The 18,763-nt window shown below is 37.5% G+C and overlaps 1 protein-coding gene and 1 long non-coding RNA gene across 3 annotated transcripts; one reads left to right on the top strand and one right to left on the bottom strand.

Annotated features, from left to right (window-relative positions):
- Window positions 1–10,332: 10,332 nt before the first annotated feature.
- LOC145047116 (uncharacterized) lies at window positions 10,333–13,221 on the bottom strand. 2 transcript variants are annotated; one of them, XR_013682115.1, is made up of 5 exons: window positions 12,696–13,221; window positions 12,388–12,608; window positions 11,942–11,991; window positions 11,691–11,842; window positions 10,333–11,560 (listed from the first exon to the last, which is right to left on the bottom strand). It is a non-coding gene; the product is annotated as an uncharacterized LOC145047116 (long non-coding RNA). The 2 variants fall into 2 exon arrangements; XR_013682114.1 differs by having other exon boundaries at window positions 11,942–12,608.
- Window positions 13,222–14,358: 1,137 nt separating this feature from the next.
- Window positions 14,359–15,703, top strand: LOC144997896 (hydroxyproline O-galactosyltransferase GALT3-like). Its single transcript, XM_078957758.1, has one exon. It carries the CDS (start codon window positions 14,364–14,366, stop codon window positions 15,306–15,308), a length of 945 nt encoding a protein of 314 aa, XP_078813884.1. The 5' UTR covers window positions 14,359–14,363; the 3' UTR covers window positions 15,309–15,703.
- Window positions 15,704–18,763: the final 3,060 nt, after the last annotated feature.

Below are 18,763 nucleotides of genomic sequence, written 5' to 3'. Positions count from 1 at the left end.
TAACACAATACTTATTTGATTGTAATACATAATCCTACTTTCAAAAGCCACATAAGATTATATATATATATATATATATATATATATATATATATATATACAGAGAGAGAGAAAGAGGTTATTGTAAATGCATATAATTAATTGCGATTATTTTTCATCATGCTTTGACTATCGTATCATTACAATGTTGAAATGAGTTAATTTGGAAACACTTTTTTCGAAACATATTCTCAAGAGACAGAGATATAGTCCACACATAATGTTTTATAGTAAACTTCGTTTGTAATCAAACGATGATATGCATTTACAATAACCATTGCAGTGACAGTAAGCAATAACACATGTGATTTCGATTATTGAAATCAGTGGGAAAGGAAACTCGAGAGCATGCAATTGAATGCAGTTGAACAAAAACAGTAACACACACATCTAAAATTTGCAGACATCATACATATTTTGAGTTCAACAAACACATATGATTTCGATTTCAACTAAAATCATGGGAAAAGGAAAATCTAGAGCAGACACAGTTAAACGAAAGAAGGATGAACAAAATCTCACCTTAATTGAATAGAATATGTGGTATGCAACGGACGGCGGTTGTCACACCCCCAAACCAAGGATGGTGGAAATGTCCGGGGGTGGAGGACTTCATGTATAGTATCATAACAACAATTATAATAGTGCTCAAAGTATAGACAACCAACATAAATATAATTGAAAAAGTTATATCATAGTATATGTTTACATGTTTCTGAATCAATTACATTATGTTGACAAAATACAATGTTTGACGAAGTGGAGATTCTCGTTAACTTCGATTTCCTCGAGTGGTATTATGAGGGTCTCATCGGATAAGCACTTTTTTAAGTTTGATACGTGGAAGGTAGGGTGTACGTTATTAAGTTCATGTGGTAGTCGGAGTTTGTACACCACAGGACCAATCCTGGCAACGACTTCAAACGGCCCGATATACCTAGGGTTTAGTTTCCCACGTTTACCAAAATGTATCATACCCTTCCAAGGAGATACCTTCAATAGCACACTGGCTCCAACCTGGAACTCCAATGGTTTGTGTCATTTATTGGCCTAACTCTTTTGTCGGTCACGAGATTCTTTTAGTCTTTCTCGTATTTGAACGATCTTTTCTATGGTTTCCCTTATGATTTTAGGACCAATGAGGGCTCTATTTGGGACTTGCCCCTTAGTTAGCTGGGTGTACCCCACTTCGGTCCAACACAGGGGTGATCTACATTTACGACCATATAGAGCTTTGAACGGAGCGGCCTTGATGCCGGTATGATAGCTATTATTGTAAAAGAATTTGATGAGTGGTAAGTGGGTATCCGATGCTTTACCAAAATCTATTACACAAGCTCTCAGCATGTCTTCAAGTGTCTGAATGGTTCTTTCGCTCTGTCCGTCGGTTTGTGGCTGGTAGGCGGTACTCATGTCCAACCTAGTGCCCAGAGATTTTTGTAAACACTGCCAAAATCGTGAAGTGAATCTACTATCTCTTTCAGAGATAATGGACATTGGTATCCCATGCAGTCGTACAATCTCTTTAATGTAGGTCCTGGTCAGTTTCTCCATCTTTTCAGTCTCCCTGATCGGCAGGAAGTGAGCGGATTTGGTTAGCCTGTCAACAATTACCCAAATGGTATCCATTCGACACGTCATCTTGGGTAACTTGGTTATGAAGTCCATAGTTATCCATTCCCACTTCCATTTGAGGACTTCTGGTTGTTGCAGTAAGCCTGACGGTTTTTGGTATTCTACTTTTACCTTGGCGCAAGTCAAACACTTGCCCACGAAAGTTGCAATCTTCGCTTTTATGTTCAGCCACCAGTGTAACTTCTTAAGATCCAGGTACATCTTATCTGAACCTACGTTGATGGAGTATCGGGTTTTGTGGGCTTCGTTCATGACAACGTCTCGGAACCCGCCGAACTTCGGGGTCCAAATTCGATTCATGAGGTAACAAGTTCCATCGTTTTTTACTTCAAGGTTCTTATCCATTCCCCGTAATGCCTTACTCGTCACATTTTCCGGTTTCAAGGCCTCTAGTTGGGCCTCTTTGATTTGTGTGAACATGTGCAAATGGATCGTCATTGTTAGTGACTTTACTCGGCATCCCGAGTATTCTTTTCTGCTTAAGGCATCTGCTACTACATTGGCCTTGCCCGGATGGTAGCAAATCCCGCACTCATAGTCGTTCAGTAATTCTACCCATCTTCTCTGTCTCATGTTGAGTTCTTTTTTATTGAAGATATGTTGGAGGCTCTTATGATCAATGTATATGGTGCACCTTGTGCCATAGAGGTAGTGTCTCCAGATCTTTCGGGCAAACACTACCGCTCCTAACTCGAGATCGTGAGTAGTGTAGTTAACTTCAAGCGTTTTAAGTTGTCTTGAGGCATAGGCGATGACATTTCCCCTTTACATGAGCACACATCCAAGGCCTTAATTTGAAGCATCGTAATAGACCATGAAATCTTCAGTCCCTTCTAGAAGAGACAAGATTGGTGTGCTGCACAGGGCTTGCTTTAGTGTTTGGAAGGCAATTTCTTGTTTAGTCTCCCAACTAAATGCCACACCTTTTTTAGTCAGGGTGGTGAGTGGTTTTGCGATCTTGGAGAAGTTCTAGATGAATCTCTGATAATATCCCGCTAGCCCTAGAAATTGTCAGATTTCCGTTGGTGTTGCTGGTGTAGCCCAGTTTTCGATTTCTTTGATTTTTTTATGGATCCACATGTATCCCTTTCTCTCTAACCACATGGCCAACAAAGTCCTACTTCTCGGAGCCAAAATTCGCACTTTGAAAGTTTAGCATAAAGCTTCTCAGTTCTTAGAGTCTCCAGTACTAGTCGCAAATGCTGGTTGTGCTCTTCTTTTCTTCGCGAATAGACCAATATATCGTTGATGAATATGATTACGAATTTGTCTAAGAAGGGTCGACACACTCGGTTCATCAGATCCATGAATACCGCAGGTGCGCTTGTTAGTCTAAAGGGCATCACCACAAATTTGTAATGGCCGTAGCACGTTCTGAAAGTTTTCTTGGGTATATCATCCTCTTAAACTCGCAGTTGATGATAACCTGACCTCAAGTCGATTTTCGAAAAGTAACTCGCTCCTTGTAGTTGGTCGATTCGGGGTAGGGAATATCGATTCTTGACAGTAAGTATGTTTAAATCACGATAGTCGATGCACATGCGAAATGATCCATCCTTCTTCTTTACAAATAGGACTGGTGCTCCGTAAGGTGAAAAGCTTGGTCTGATAAATCCTTTGCTCAGTAGCTCGTTCAGTTGACTGGACAGTACTTGCATTTCCATCGGCGCAAGACGGTATGGAGCCTTGGCTACAGGGGTAGCTCCTGGGACTAAATCGATTTGGAATTCGACTTGTAGTGCAAGTGGTACGCCTGGAAAGTCTTCTCAGAACATGTCGGGAAAGTTACAGACCTCCGGGATGTCTTTGAGGTCCTTTGTTTCTCGGTTCTTATCTACCACGTGGACTAAAAATGCATGGTATTCCTTTCGGGGATACTTTTGAGCTTTGACGCACGAAGTGATTTGTAAATTAGACTAGGTTTATCATCGTAGATGAAAAGGGTTTCGCCATTTGGCAGATTAAGACAGACATCCCTTTCGTAACATATAACGTCGGCATGATTTGGACTTAACCAATCCATACCAATGATGATGTCGAAACTTTTCATTGTGACCGATATTAGGTCAATTTTGAACGAATGGTTGTCTAGAGTAAGAGTACACCCTGAGTATATATCACTAGTGCATTCTACTTTCCCGTTTGCCATTTCTACGACTTATGAATCTTTTAGTGCTTGTGGATTTTGTTTAAGTAATGTTTGTATTGGTGGCTCACAAAAATCCTCTCTTCCCCACTATCAAAAATACACATGCATATGAGTTATTGAGGAGAAACGTACCGGTAACCACCGTAGGATCCTGGACTGCTTCTCCATGTCCTATAGCTAGGACTCTTCTTACATCTCTAGTATTGGCATTTCATGCCTTTGGGCAGTCTCGTTTGAAGTTCCCCGTTTCCCCATAGTTGTAGCAGGCTCGACCCACTCCGGTGTTGGGGACTTGAGTTATGGGTTCGGTTGGTGCTCTACAGAATCGAGTGGTATGTCCCTTCCTATTGCAGTTGTTGCAACGCATTTCCCGACAAGCACCAGTATGGTGGAAGTTGCACCTGTTGCATTTGGGAAGGGTTCCAACATATTGCCTTGGTGGTGTTGGAGTGGTAGGAGTAGTGGCAACACGAAAAGCAACTGTCTGCTGTTTCTTGGCGGAGTCTAGTCCCGATTGTTTCTGTTTGTTGTTCCAGAATTTTCTTTTATTGTTCCCCCCTCTTGCTTGATCGGAGGCGGCGATCACGGTACCACGACTGGCCCTATGATCGATAAGTAGTTGTGCCAATTCCTTGGGACTTTCAAAAGTAGTGGGTCTTGATGCCAGAACACTATCCTGAACCTGGGATGATAATCCCCAAAGGTATCATTCCACTTTCTTCCCTTCTGGAGTGACCATTGCCGAAAAAAGGAGTGCTAGGTCATTGAATCGGGAAGTATAGGTCTCAAGGTTAGTGCCTTTCATCTTAAGATTCCAGAGTTCCTCTTCAAGTTTTTGCACCTCGCCCCTCGGGAAATATTCCTTTAGCATCAAATCTTTCAAATCTTCCCAGTTTATGGAGTTAGCCACTGCGGGAGTAAGTGACTTAACTCGGCCATTCCACCAAGTGAGAGCTCTACCGATGAAAGTGAATGTTTCATACTTGACTTTGCTCGTCTCGGGGCAAGCACAGATTTTGAAGGCTGCTTCGGTCCTCTTGAACCATTGCATTAGAGTGACGACGCCCCTACTTCCATTGAAAGAATCAGGTTTTCCATTCATGAAATATTTGTAAGAACATTCCCTCACACACCCCGCACTGTCCCCATGATTAGAGTGCGTAGCGCCAGATCCAGAACCGTCGGCACCGTTCGTACCTATTTGTGACATTGCAGCCACCACTGCTGCTGTCACGGCAGCTTGAAATATGGCAGGGTCGAATTGAGGAGGTCGTGGTGGAGATGGTGGCGGAGAGGGTGGATCATTGCGATTAGGTCTGGGATTTTTCCGTGGCATAATTCTGCCAAAATAACAAAACCTTGGTAAGTCATTAATAGTAAGAATAAGTCGTGTGATATTTGTGCTACATTATTAGTGTTATTCCCCAACTTCACCGTAATTGTAAACAATTCATAAATAAGGTCTATATGATTAGAATTATGAATTTAGAAATAGTGACTCAACCGAACACTTGTGTTCTACTTTGTGCTTGATCCACTCCTAAAATTCACTCGACATACGCCAGACGCATGTAATTAAGTTTTGATAAACCGTTGAACCTAATGAATCTGCCCTAAGTTCACAACCAAACAAGGAACAGGTCCTAAGGCGGACTCACCATTTCTAAATCGATCGTCCCTTAATTACACATAACCTCGATGTAAAACTTAAGAATTTTAGAGTTCTCATTTACAATTGTTTGTATTATCAAGTTATGAGTTCTCATGCCAATTAACCAACAAAATAACATGTAAGTCAATTTCATTGATGTATGTTTAGTACATATTGCTTAAGAAAATTTGACCTCACAGGAGGTCTACATTACATCAATGTAGAAGAAAATTTTGACAGGATAACGACCCTTTGAATAGTGTAATCACTTAAACGTAGGGTCGAACCTACTTGTAAGAAAAGTAGCACCAACGCATACACGAAATCCTAGTTTTATAACAAAATGTGAGCAGTGTAACCACTACTCGAAGTAGGTGTCCTCTGGTCCACTGTGGCCTTAAGATGAGGTCGAAGCTTCCTGAAGCTCCGCAATCCGGCTTTCAGCCGCGATTACTCTCTCCTCAAGAGTTGTGTACCTCACTTGGTACTCATTTACCTCTGCTCGAGCGGCGGTAAGGTCCTCAATAAGTTGGTCCACGGGATAGAAGTCCCTTTCCAACTCCTTGGTGCGTGCATTGGTGGCTTCCGTAACAGCATTGAGATTTCGAACTTGATCTGCCATTTCCCTATTCTGGTTTTCGGGATTTGTAATATGTTGGACCATGACGGGGAGGGCTCTATCAGCCGGTCCCCCGTGGCTGAGGTCGTAGTAACCCCGTTGATCGCCATATGGAGATCGTTGGCGTTGTTGTCGGCTCCACCTCTCGATCACTATTGCCCAACGGGGCTCATGCCCGTTGTAGCCAAAACAGTTCGCAGGCACCCTGGCGATGTAAGGAGGGTTGATGACTTCCTCCTCTGGTTCCTCTTCTTCTTCTTCCTCTTCGGATTCTTCTTCTTCCTCCTCCATTTCATCTTCCCCCTCGGGTTCTTCTTCTTCGCTAACCTCTTCAGGGTCCTCTTTGATCTTTTCCTTAGGTTCTTCCTCGAGCCATCCAACGTTTCCCTCATTAGGGAAATAAGGGTCTCCAGGTAGATGGAATCCTGCCATGTCGTTTGTACGAGAATAGAGGTGTAAGAGATATGAAATGAACCTAAAATGTTGAGTTATGCTGTTACAAAATACTCCCATGGTATTTGTAAATATTATGTTTGGTTTTTAGCGCATTCATTATAGGGTGATGTTAGGTTGTTAGATTTGTTGCCCACTACTACTATCCCCCGATATATGCAAGTCACTTCCCGGACGGATATAGTTGATTAGGCTATATCCATCCCAGACTTGACCACATATCCCAAGGCATACTCGTAATGCACAACTCCTCCTTTTTATTTTATGTTCTTCCTAGTTGTGACACTACGCGAGCATGTATGCATGTACTTATCCTTTAAACAAGAAACTATTTATTTTCTAAAAGTATAGTCACTTGAAAGTGTTTAATCAGAGACTTTTAGTCCCAAATTCATTTATAGTTTGTATATCTTATGTGGTTCGATATACTTAGTTCACTATAAACATTGCTCTGATACCAATATGTCACACCCCCAAACCAAGGATGGCGGAAACGTTAGGGGTGGAGGACTTCATGTATAGTATCATAACAACAGTTATAATAGTGCTCAAAGTATAGACAACCAACATAAATATAATTGAAAAAGTTACATCATAGTATATGTTTACATGTTTCTGAATCAATTACATTATGTTGACAAAATACAATATTTGACGCCTTAGCGTTCCATCCTCAAAAGCCGTTGTTTACCTGATTTACGGATTCCCTGACAATACAAGTAGTTTTGAAAAAGTGTCAACGATTAAGTTGGTGAGTTCGTAAGCTTTAGAATGAAATGTTGAAATCCTTTCTTGTAAAAGTTGTGTTTGTTCCAAAAAATCTCATATTTTCTCTCTAAAATGTATTGTAGTCTAAAATGCCAAGACTGATAGTATTCTAGTATTTTTTTTCCATTTAACATTTGAATCGTGCAAGTTTAAATTGGCATAAACTTGTTAGTTTAAATGGAAATCCCATAAATCTTATGTTTGTTAATACCCCCATGTGAGTTATTATAACCATACTATGACTTAGTTGGCCTCATATACGACGTTCTTCCGGTGTCGGATTTTTAATGATATTTGTCACCCGAAGCCTGCCGGTCTAGCTGTTGCATGCAGCTAAGGTGTGGGTTTGTCAAACCTAATATAGATCTATACACAACTATCACCCTACAAGAGATTCTGGTTATAATTAAAGGACTTTTCTTGCGCTACTTAGAAGTAACGTGAAGCGAATGTCTCTCAAATTTATTCATTAACAGATTTACGTAATGTGATAATGAAAACCCCTTTTTCTAAAAATGCATTCTTTTGTATTGTATATGTAACATAAACCATACCTATTATAGTTTATCCAAATGTTTGTAGTGTGTAGTATTCACTTTCTATGTAAGTAGAATGTATATAGCAAAACGATTCTAGGTTTTCCATGCTTCATAATGCATTAATTGTAATGATAAAGAATTCTTACAATTTAGTGAACATTTTTATGTAAAATAAATGTATCCAAATAGAAAACCCATGCAAAATATGAATACATCAAGGTTTTACACTTTGCTCAACATGTTACAAAGTGTTAATACAGTTGTAATCTGTGAACTTGTTTTTAGCATTTCTGCACTGATTTAGAAAAATCACAAAAAATTCACACGAGATCGAAAACTAGATCCATAAACTCTGAGAGTTTAGAAAATGTGTCTAGTTTGTTCAAAAATTTTATTATGATTTTTAGGAGTCCCTAACTGGTGTGAAAATGTTCATATTCACAGACTAGTCCAAATTTGTAGCTACGGTGATAGGTAGTTTTGTAAAAATCACCATAAATCGTACAAATTCGTATGGACATGAAGTAGTCATTTTAAAGGTATAAACCTGAACTATTTGTACCTAATACAGTTTTGAGAACTAAAAAGTTTAAGATGTTCAAAATAGCTCGTGAATGAACATTAAGTTTTCTGTTGAAAGCTGTTATTTGAGTTTAGTTATGTTGTTGGTGTTTTAACTAGTAGTACCCCCCCCCCCCCACCTAAAGGTTGAAGAAAACATGAAAATGTGGGGGTATGAACTCACCTTGAATGATTTCAGTAGATGGATGATGAAGAAAAGAAGTGTTCAACTTAAGAACACTTAGAAAATTGCTTAGAGATTCAAAGATCTAACACAATTATGATGATGTCAGTGTAAGATATCCATGATTTATGTAGAACGAAAAAGAGGAAAAATCATGTGAGGAGTGATATTACTTACTAGGAGTCGATGAAGGGCTTGTGATCAACCTTGAATTTTCGAGATTAGAGAGGGATAGTGAGAGAGAATGAGTTTTTGCTTCTTGGTGGAGAATGAGTATAATGGGAGGAGAGACAAGAGTTTTCCAGCCTTTGATCAAGAGTATGGCTGGAAAAATAGTGGGAAAAGGACAATAATTGACTAGCTATGGGGGAATAGTGGCTGGGTAAGGCCATGGAGTGGGTGTGGGAGGTTGCTTGTGATCTTGTACAAAGGATAAGTCAACACTCCACCTAAATAACTTACCCACCATATTTTATTCTTAAATAAAGATTTCCCTAAAATGTGTTTAGATTATGGAAATATGGGGTCTTATATGTTAAAATATAAGTTTGGGTGAAAATACCACGTTAAAATCACGAAAAACGGGCTTAAAATGTGAAAATGGTCAAAAACCGGGAAAATCAGGCAAAAATCCGAAGTTTGGGCCGGAGGTTCGGTCCTTGGTGCTTAGAACCGAAAGTAGATGGGAGTCAAGAGGAGGGTTCGGTCGCTGGAGAAAAACCGAGAGAAGGGTTCGGTCCCTGGGTAGTCTCGCTAGCGGCTTGGGGAGGAGCGAAAGCGAAGGTGGGGGAAATAGGCGAAGGCGAAGGCTCGGTTCTGATATGTTCGGTTCTGACAAGTTCGGCTCCGTGGTCTCGCTTCTCAGGAGTCTTGGCTCAGGAAAGGTTTCAGTTCCTTGGGGAGGTTCAGTTCCTAAGAGGGTTCGGCTCCTAAGAGGGTTCGGCTCCAAGAGGCTGTTTTTCGTGATTTCTTCCCGTTTTGAGTGATTTTTGACCATGTTAAGGGTTAGGATGACCCGGATGACTATAAAAAGTTGAGAGAAATTTTGAGAGAGATTTGGGAGAGATTTCAGATAGAGAGAGATTTATAAAGAGAGATTGAGAGAGGCTTTGTTTGTGACCTTTTTGGATGTTTAGCTTCGCAATGCAAGGTTCGTACACCCCGTTAAGCTTAGTTATGATGGTTTATGCCCCCGAGGGGTATGAAATAACGTTTTATTGAATAGTTTCATCACTTACCCTGATTAGGTTTGAAATTTCTGAACGAATGAACTTTCCAAGTGATAACTTCTTATTAAAATAGTGAGTTGCACAATAGTAACATAGTGTAAGCCCTAATATACAATGGTTATATGATCTGACCGGTCTGAGCTGATGACTTTATTTGACTTTGACTTGATCGGAAATTGACGGTTGTCACACTGGTGCTGTTGGGTGTGACCGTATCCAATGATAGAAGTCAACGGCGAGCTATCGACGGCAGGTAATTGAGAATCGCCGGAGGAGGCGATGAGAGAAGAAGGGAGGCTGCTGTGAGTTTTTCTTGTTTGGAAGCATAGGAACGGAAAGTTTTTATTATATTAAAAGGATATTTTGGTCAATTCTTAAATGTAGTGAAATAAGATTGAGTGTCTTATAAAAAAAATGACTTATTGGATTTAAAAAAAATTATAATCCAAACATTCATTTATATTTTTGAAACGATTAAAACTATCTAATGATAGATAACCAAAAATTTGTTGATTGGAATTCAGTTTGCAACTTCTACCACATGTAAGTAACACATATCGACAAAAATATCCAAAAACAAATCATTCCTATTTTCACTCTTCCATCTCAACCCCCCACCCCCTGCGCCCAAAAAAAAAATAATAAAAAAAAACTATTCATTTTAGAACTCAGACACAACAGAAATATTATCAACACCTTATCTTATATTTTACTTAGATAAGAAAATTAAAAGGAATAGTGCTACTGTGCTATCCTTTAGAGAGAATACATTCTTGACTTCTTCCAGTCTTTCTTCATTCTCTTTTTTATGTTTCTTGTCCAATTCACTCATCGTGCCCATTTTATCTTGTCTTGAATTGAAATCAGTAAATTATCTGATGTGCCCAGCTTGTAGAATAACATAAATGCCCCCAGACATAGATAGTCCATTAGAAATATTGGTTGAAAGAAATATCACCAGACACAAGAACATTCAATACCAAATGCAAGAAAAAAAAATTCAGATGCAAAAGCTTCCTTCAAAAGTAGAATACCTTGATGAGAAACATGAGAGCAAAGTTGCAGGGCATAGAAGGACAGCAAGTGTTGGTGCTGACATTGGTGCCTGGACTATTGTGGTCAAGGTTCTAAATGGCGTGAGGCGTGGCGTGGCGGCAAGACCAAGCCTCAAGCTTAACGAGCCATGGCGAGCCATGACGTTTTTTCAAGGCGTGATGTAAGGAGGGAATTTTGTATTAATTTAAAATTATATTACCACATAAATATAAATTTATATTAAATATAACTACTTTTAGCAATATTAGTTCAATAACTAATAACAAAAAGTTAACAAAAACCAAAATACTTGTATCTCCGATTAGAAAAGACATAACAAATAGCAAAAAACTGTGTCTCAAACGAAAAAACATGCGCCATAACACGCCATAACGCACCATGGCGCGCCATATCGCGCCTTGCCACACGCCACGGCTAACACCAACGTTATAAGGTTTTTCGTAACGGTGAAGCCACACCTCACGCCATGGCGCGCCTTGGCGCGCGCTATGGCGTGCCTTTTAGAACACTGATTGTGGTGGATGATAATGGTGGAAAACTAGAAGAGCCTCCAAGAAAGATACCGAGTTTTTCAGGGTTTAAGATAGTGATGCCATGTTTGTTGTTGGGTTAACTTCAATACATAGCAACATACTTCCATTGATTTGTACATCATAGCATCCTACTTTTGTTTCTTCCTATTAATGCAAAGCAATTTTCACTGCTATAATTGGGTAGACTTTTGAAAGTATAATGTCATAATAAGGAAAAAACTGAAAGTATGATTGGGAGACATTTCAAAACACAATGCGTAAATAAGGTGCTTACTTCCACAATACACACCAAATATAAGGTGCTTTTTCAAATAATAAATTCCATCTTCCACACTCTGTCTACTTAAATTAATTGTCATCCAATTTATGTGATTTTCAAAGGAGTCGAATGGAGGAAGAGTTGTAGAAACAACACTAGCATAACTCCTACAACAAGATCCATGTCAAATAAAAAATTATTAGGACCAATATCATATCGTATTAATACAAAACAAAGTAATCTAAATAATTTATGCAAAGCCTTACCTGTGATTACCATTCGTTTCGAGATAATTATTAAATTGAAATCTCTATAACTGTCAGAAAGGATTATTAGCAACAAGAATATATGTTAGATCATCACCCGTATCCAAAAAATTTCATATCATGATCCATATTTAAGATGTATAGAATAAAAAGCCATATAATTTTACGATAGCATCTCTGGACACACACACAAACATACACACACACACACAAGTTCCAGCAACTACAACTCAACCACCATTCTCGTAGGTCTTAGAAATATACTCTTCATAAATAGCCTTACAGTCGCATAAATAATAGCCTAGAAATAGTTGCCATCATAAGAGAAACGTCTATGAACGAATATATTTATACAAAATCAAAAACTAATTTACTGAATTGGAACTATGAACAAAAGTTTGAAGTCATAAATCGAGAAAAGCTAGGAAGAGGTTATAAATACCTACCAGAAGACCAAACTCAAAAGATGATACAATTTGAAACATAATCGAAAGTGGAGAGATCAGAGTTGGTGAATTGTTGCAATAATCAGATGCCTTTTGTGAATAACTTGTTCCGATATACCCTCAATATATGAAATCGCCGCCCTGAAACTCCTCAATAAGCCATCACAGTTGATCAGCTAGTGAAGCGAACCTCAAATGCGATTGGAAGATCGTTTCCATATCTACCGGATTGATAGAGGAATCAATAGACCAACTACTTAAAAAAGAAAGAGAAAATTACTATATAATTGAAAAATCGGAAACATTACCATTTTAGAATTAGGAATATCACTGAGAACAGAACAGAGAGCTATGACATATGCTTTTTACTTGAGACGAACTTCATTGAGAGCTCCATTGCTGTTGAAGATAATATATGAAATGTTGATTCTGTTGATTTAGAATCCTGACACAAGATTGAAATCGTGGATAGAAAACAATTACAAACCCTAAGTTTTTGGTATTAACTGTAACTGAAATTTAAGAGGTGAGGGTGTGAGGCAACGATAGGCTGAGATAGATTTTTGGCAGAGGTGAGACGAAGACAGTTCCACAATCAGATGGAGGCAGAGGCAACCAACACTATCCGACGAAGTCAAAACGACGCCGTTTGTAGCAAATCGATGGTGATTGAGGTCGGAGATGAGATGAATATGGATCTTCGGTGAGGATGAGAGAATGTGTGGCGGACAAGGAGGCTTTGGCGTCGATTTTCTGGAGAGTGAAGGAGGTGGTCGCCGATTAGATTTTTGATCTCCATCTTGTCTTCCGATTTGAACCAGATTTGGCATCTGAGACGGTATATTAGGTTGTCTCTAAAATGCCCCTAATTCATGTGAAATAAAATGCCCCGTCTCTTTTTCCCCTTTGTTATTTACGAAACTGTGATAGATCATCCTAACCTTTAATTATTTTGATCTAACGGCCTTCGTTTGGTTCTTGGGTTCTCGGGAAACTTTGAGTTCTCAAATGATCATTCATATATGTGTGTGCGTATATATATATATATATATATATATATATATATATATATATATATATATATATATATATATATATATCATGGAAAAAATTTGGTATTTATATTATTTTTTACGAAAGGGAATTCATCCGTACATAATATTTTCTTTTCGTACACAACAATTTATGTTTTATAGAGTTGTATAATACAAATATATAAAGCATAATCATTATGTTTGGAGAAAAATTATTGTCTATAAATCATTTTCTTATACAAAAATATTATAAATTTGATGTAAAATAAATTATCTAAAAGATAATGTTAAGAATTGAAAATGTTTTTGCTTTTTAGTAAGTTAGATTGATACCACGTGTTATTATGTGTATATTGTCTCGGATCATACAGTCTCGTACTCTTCTACACGTTTTATAAAAAGTATACTTTGTAAATGGTTTAACATTGTTACTTTTTTATTTATTTATTTAACTGATAAACATTATAATTGGTTTAATATTTGTTGTATTAAACAAAAATATTATAACAAAAGAAAGTCAAACTCCATTTTTTAACCAAAATGCCTCATATGCTTACTTTAATACCGAAACGTAAATTTTCAGCAGCCACCCCATGTTCATGTAGGAATACCTAAACTAAAAGTCACACAAACCCGTTGACCAGATGTAAAATTTTCCTTTGACCACTATTCAAGCAAAACTGCTTAAGTAACATTTAAGTTAGGCTCAAACTCACCACCTCGCCTTTTTCCAATTACCAAAAACACCCTACCCAAACCCATCAAACTTTCTCCTCCTTTACATATCCCAAGGGCAAAATAGTGAATTCACATCTCTACCTTCCTTCAAGGACACAAAAAGTCCATCTAGTTGACTCAATATCACGAAACCCACTTCAAAAGAGGCTTTATATCCCATAAACTTTTAACAAGTTTTATTATCATGAATCGAGTTTTTTCAAAATGGCAAAATCAGGAAAGGGTCGGAGGTTCATTGTTTCATCTATCATCTTCATTGCGTTTCTTTGCACTATTGCTTCCATAAATGAACTCAGATTTGACCATTTATTACGGTTTAGCCGATGTGCGCTACAATTGGAGGACACTCTACCCACAAACGCTTCATCAGAAGAAATCCGTGTTCTTCTCGGAATCTTAACCCTACCGGACAACTACCACCGCCGCCACTTCCTCCGCCTCATCTACGCCACCCAACCGGTGGTCGCCGGAGCAAAAGTCGACGTCAAATTCGTCTTTTGCAACCTCACAAAAGAAGACCAAAAGGTTCTAATAGCCCTAGAAATAATGCAATACAACGACATCATAATCTTGAATTGCAAAGAGAATATGAACAATGGGAAGAGTTATACGTACTTCTCGAGTCTGCCCGATATGCTTAAAGAAGATCCAGGTAGTTCGGGCAGTTCGGGCGGGAACTACCCACCATATCATTATGTGATGAAGGGTGACGACGACGCTTATTTTCGGCTCGGGCAGCTTGTGCAGTCGTTGAGAGTGTTACCAAGGGAGGATTTGTATTATGGATATACGATCCCATGTAATCAAATGAATCCGTATGGACATTATATGTCTGGAATGGGATATCTGATATCCTGGGACATTGTGGAGTGGCTCCGGGTATCAGATATCCCAAAGGTGCATCTGGAAGGGCCGGAAGATAAAGTTTTTGGAGATTGGATGGAAAAAGGTAAAAAGGGAAAGAATCGACATAATGCAAAGTGGTCAATGTATAATTATCCCGAGCCACCCACACAGTGTACGCATGAATTATGGCCCGACACGGTTGCGGTTCACCTTTTGAAGACACAAGAGAAGTGGATCCGGACATTGAAGTACTTCAACGCTACCCAAGATCTTAAACCTTCTAAATTGTACCATATGGATTAGGTAATGATCATTTCTACTTGATACCTTAACCATTTTTGTTTTATTTTTTTAATCGGATTTGTAAACAATAAAGAGTTGATTCTTGGTTAATTGATAACTATTAAGAAGAAAAGGTGGATTTAGATAGCTTTTGTCGATTTTATTCCTTATATAGTTTAGTATAGATAGTTGATATAGATGTGATTTTCTTCACAGATTTATTAAAGAAACGTAAATTTGCGTGGCTGAAAAGGCAACAACATACTTTGAAATTTTGTGTTAGCATTGTGAGATTTCACAAAGTCGTTTGTCATTAAAAACCAATGCGTCGTATGGGGAATTAGGGGGTGTGCTAATGAAAGGTAAGCGTCTCATAGCCATGTTTTGGTGCACACAAGGACCAAAAAGTGCAATAGCACATAGGATTTTCAATGTGACAATTCTTTATGAAACCGGGTACCTAAATTGTAAAACAACTAGTTTTAGGAAAATTAAGGGTGCATTCTAGAGCTTTCGTCTTGATGGATAAGTTGAATCCGATAGAATTAATTGAATCTAAATTGGTCTATTTCAAAACATATATCTGAATAGATCTGTATGCAAAACCGATCTGAAGTAACCAAATTACAATTTGGTTGAATTGATTTTTACAATTGCCTTTTAGAGCAGAAACGTTTTAAAAAATATGTAACTTCGATAATAATCACCTCCAATAGATATATACAGCTTGACTTGCTATAACGTGTTGTGGAAACCAATGTTTTAAAATCCGGGTTTTTAGTTGATATGATGTGATGACCGGTTCACAGGTTAACCGGTTCAACCGGCTGAACCGCCGGATCAACCCAGTTTATGGTCTTTTTCTATTTTTATATATTTTTACTTTCTTGCATAATACATAAAGATATAAAACCAATAATTTGATGTCCACAAATTTAACCATTGAAAAACATTAAAGAAACCGCAAACGGCTAGTTGTTTTGGCGTTCGCTACTTGTATCAAACTATTCAAGCCCTATTAAAACGAGTCAATCCAGTTTTAACCGGTTCAACACAAGCGCTCGAACCGCAGTTTTGGAGAAACCCGGCCGGTTTGATCCGGTCCGAATTTTTACAAAAAACCGTTATTAATTGATCCACTTTCTACCCTGTGTCACGGTCTAACTGGTTGAACCGGTCGGGTTGACCCGGGTTTTAAAACATTGGTGGAAACACTGTTCATTTTTGTTTGAAAAATATTTAGAAAAAATGAGTGGTTTTTTTTTAAGGGTTTGTAGGGTATGGAAGTTGGTGTAGGGTTTGGAAAAAAAATAGAAAAATATAAAAATATGGAAAACATCATTTTTTTCAAGTTATTTGTAATTTTAAAAAATTATAAAAATTCTCCTTGTAAAAAGAAAATTGAAAAAAATATTAAACCAAGCATGTCATCTAAATTTTCAATTTTCAATTTTCATTACAAATACTACAATTTTTGGAAAAAAAATATAGTGAACTAATATGTTTTCAAACTTTCTAGAAACTATATATATATATATATATATATATATATATATATATATATATATATATATATATATATATATATATATATATATATATATATATATATATATATATATCAGGACCAAATGCACGTTTGCAGTACGAGGTTTGAGACAATATCCGTTGCACGACAAGGTTTGGGAAACATTTTGGGTAGTTTGTTTTTTTCATAATAATTATTATATTATACATGCCACGTAGGACAAAAATTGCCATGCATGATGCCAAGGTGGATTGAACAATTAACATAGAATCCTTACAATAGAATACTTAAAACATGTTACAACTGGCAATCTAGCAAAATTTTATTCGTGATAAAATTGTACATCTCTCAAAATCAAGGCTACTTGAATTACTATCAAAGAAAAGTTGGGCCAAACCCATTACTATGGCCTTTTGAACCAAATAAGTTTCAAAATAAGTATATATAAATGGATTGTATGTAGAAAAGTCTAGAGAAAATTTCTTAAGTCCTAATTTTCTTTTTTCTTTTTAATTTTTGAAAAGAAGACACACGATTATTTAACATTTTGTATAAAAACAAATCTCCCATAAAATTCCAATATTTTCAATCAGCTTACAGTTTAATACAAACATTTATTTTTTGAACATAAAAATCTATCATTTTCTGTTAAAAAAATAAGTGCTATTTCATTCATTTTGGCAAATATAAAATAATTGATACTTTTCTCTTTAAAAAATAAAAGTGAATGCTTAAACCATAAACTAACCACCCAAAATATTGAGACTATATCAAAAATTTCCCTTTTGTCCAAATTAACGAAAAAGTTATTTTGTTTTATTTTATATGAAATGACAAATTATATGATTTTTCCCAAAATAATGAGACATTTCTCTTAAAAAAAAAGCATTTAGAAATCTATTAAAAAATCTTCCCAAAATAATGATTAAAAAAAATTATTTTATCCCAAAATAATGAGACTTTTTTGTATAAAATCCTAAATAAATAAGTAAAGTTCTTCATTGAGAAGGCTTGATTAAGTCTCATTAAGACCTAACCTCTCTCTGATCTGACTCGGTAAAAGTCATATCAAATAAAAGGCATGCCAGGAGCTATAGGACGAATCACAGACTTCTAATTGTGATATCAAAATCTGACCAAATCGGACTCCATTTCTAACCAGACTCAGAAAGTTACACACATATCAAACAGCCCCTAAGATCTTTGGATTGTCAAAAGTAGGATTGTTATCGGTTATCACCGATTGCTTTGCCAATAAGGGTGTTAGATGAAAGCACTACACATAGGGATGAGCAAAAGGATCGAACCGGACCCAACCCGGGAACCGGCTTTGGCCAAAATCAAGAATCGAACCGGCCCGGCGGTTCTACCGGTTACCGGTTCCTACCGGTTCTTGTCGTGTCTTCAAATGTAAGAACCGGTCCTCGAAAAATAGCATCATATAGTTCTGGTTTTTGCCGGTTCTACCAGTTCCGGTTATATCGGTTCCGGTTCCTACCGGTTCTTGTCGTGTCTTCAAATGTTGGAACCGATCCTCGAAAAATAGCATCATACGGTTCCGGTTTTTGCCGATTCTACAGGTTCCGGTTATATCGGTTCTGGCTCCTACCGGTTCCTGATTCGAAAAATCCACAAAAATAACGTCCCGGTCCCGGCCCGACTGGTTCCATCGGGTTCCGGTTCCGACCGGTTCCCCGGTCCATTTGCTCATTCCTAACTACACATATTGTGAAAAGCTTATCGAAGTCTAAGATGTAAATGTTCATACACCATCATTCAATATTGTCAATAATTTGTCATATTATTCTCTTCCAGATTTCGTTGCAATTACACGAATTAATTGCATCATATTTTTCAATTAGCAAAAACACAAGTAAAACATCAGTAAACAAGATTCAATCACAACAAAGAAGACACCAATTATAGTGTTAACAATCAAAAAAAATTA

The sequence above is a fragment of the Lactuca saligna genome, chromosome 5 (assembly GCF_052625555.1).
Source record: "Lactuca saligna cultivar CGN05327 chromosome 5, ASM5262555v1, whole genome shotgun sequence".
Taxonomy (NCBI): domain Eukaryota; kingdom Viridiplantae; phylum Streptophyta; class Magnoliopsida; order Asterales; family Asteraceae; genus Lactuca; species Lactuca saligna.
The sequence above is the reverse complement of the archived record's forward strand: the minus strand, read 5'-3'. Positions and strand labels throughout refer to the sequence as shown.

What these genes read in the sequence shown, in the direction of transcription:
- LOC144997896 (XM_078957758.1), top strand. Translation starts at nt 14,364, where the DNA reads ATGGCAAAATCAGGAAAGGGTCGGAGGTTCATTGTTTCATCTATCATC.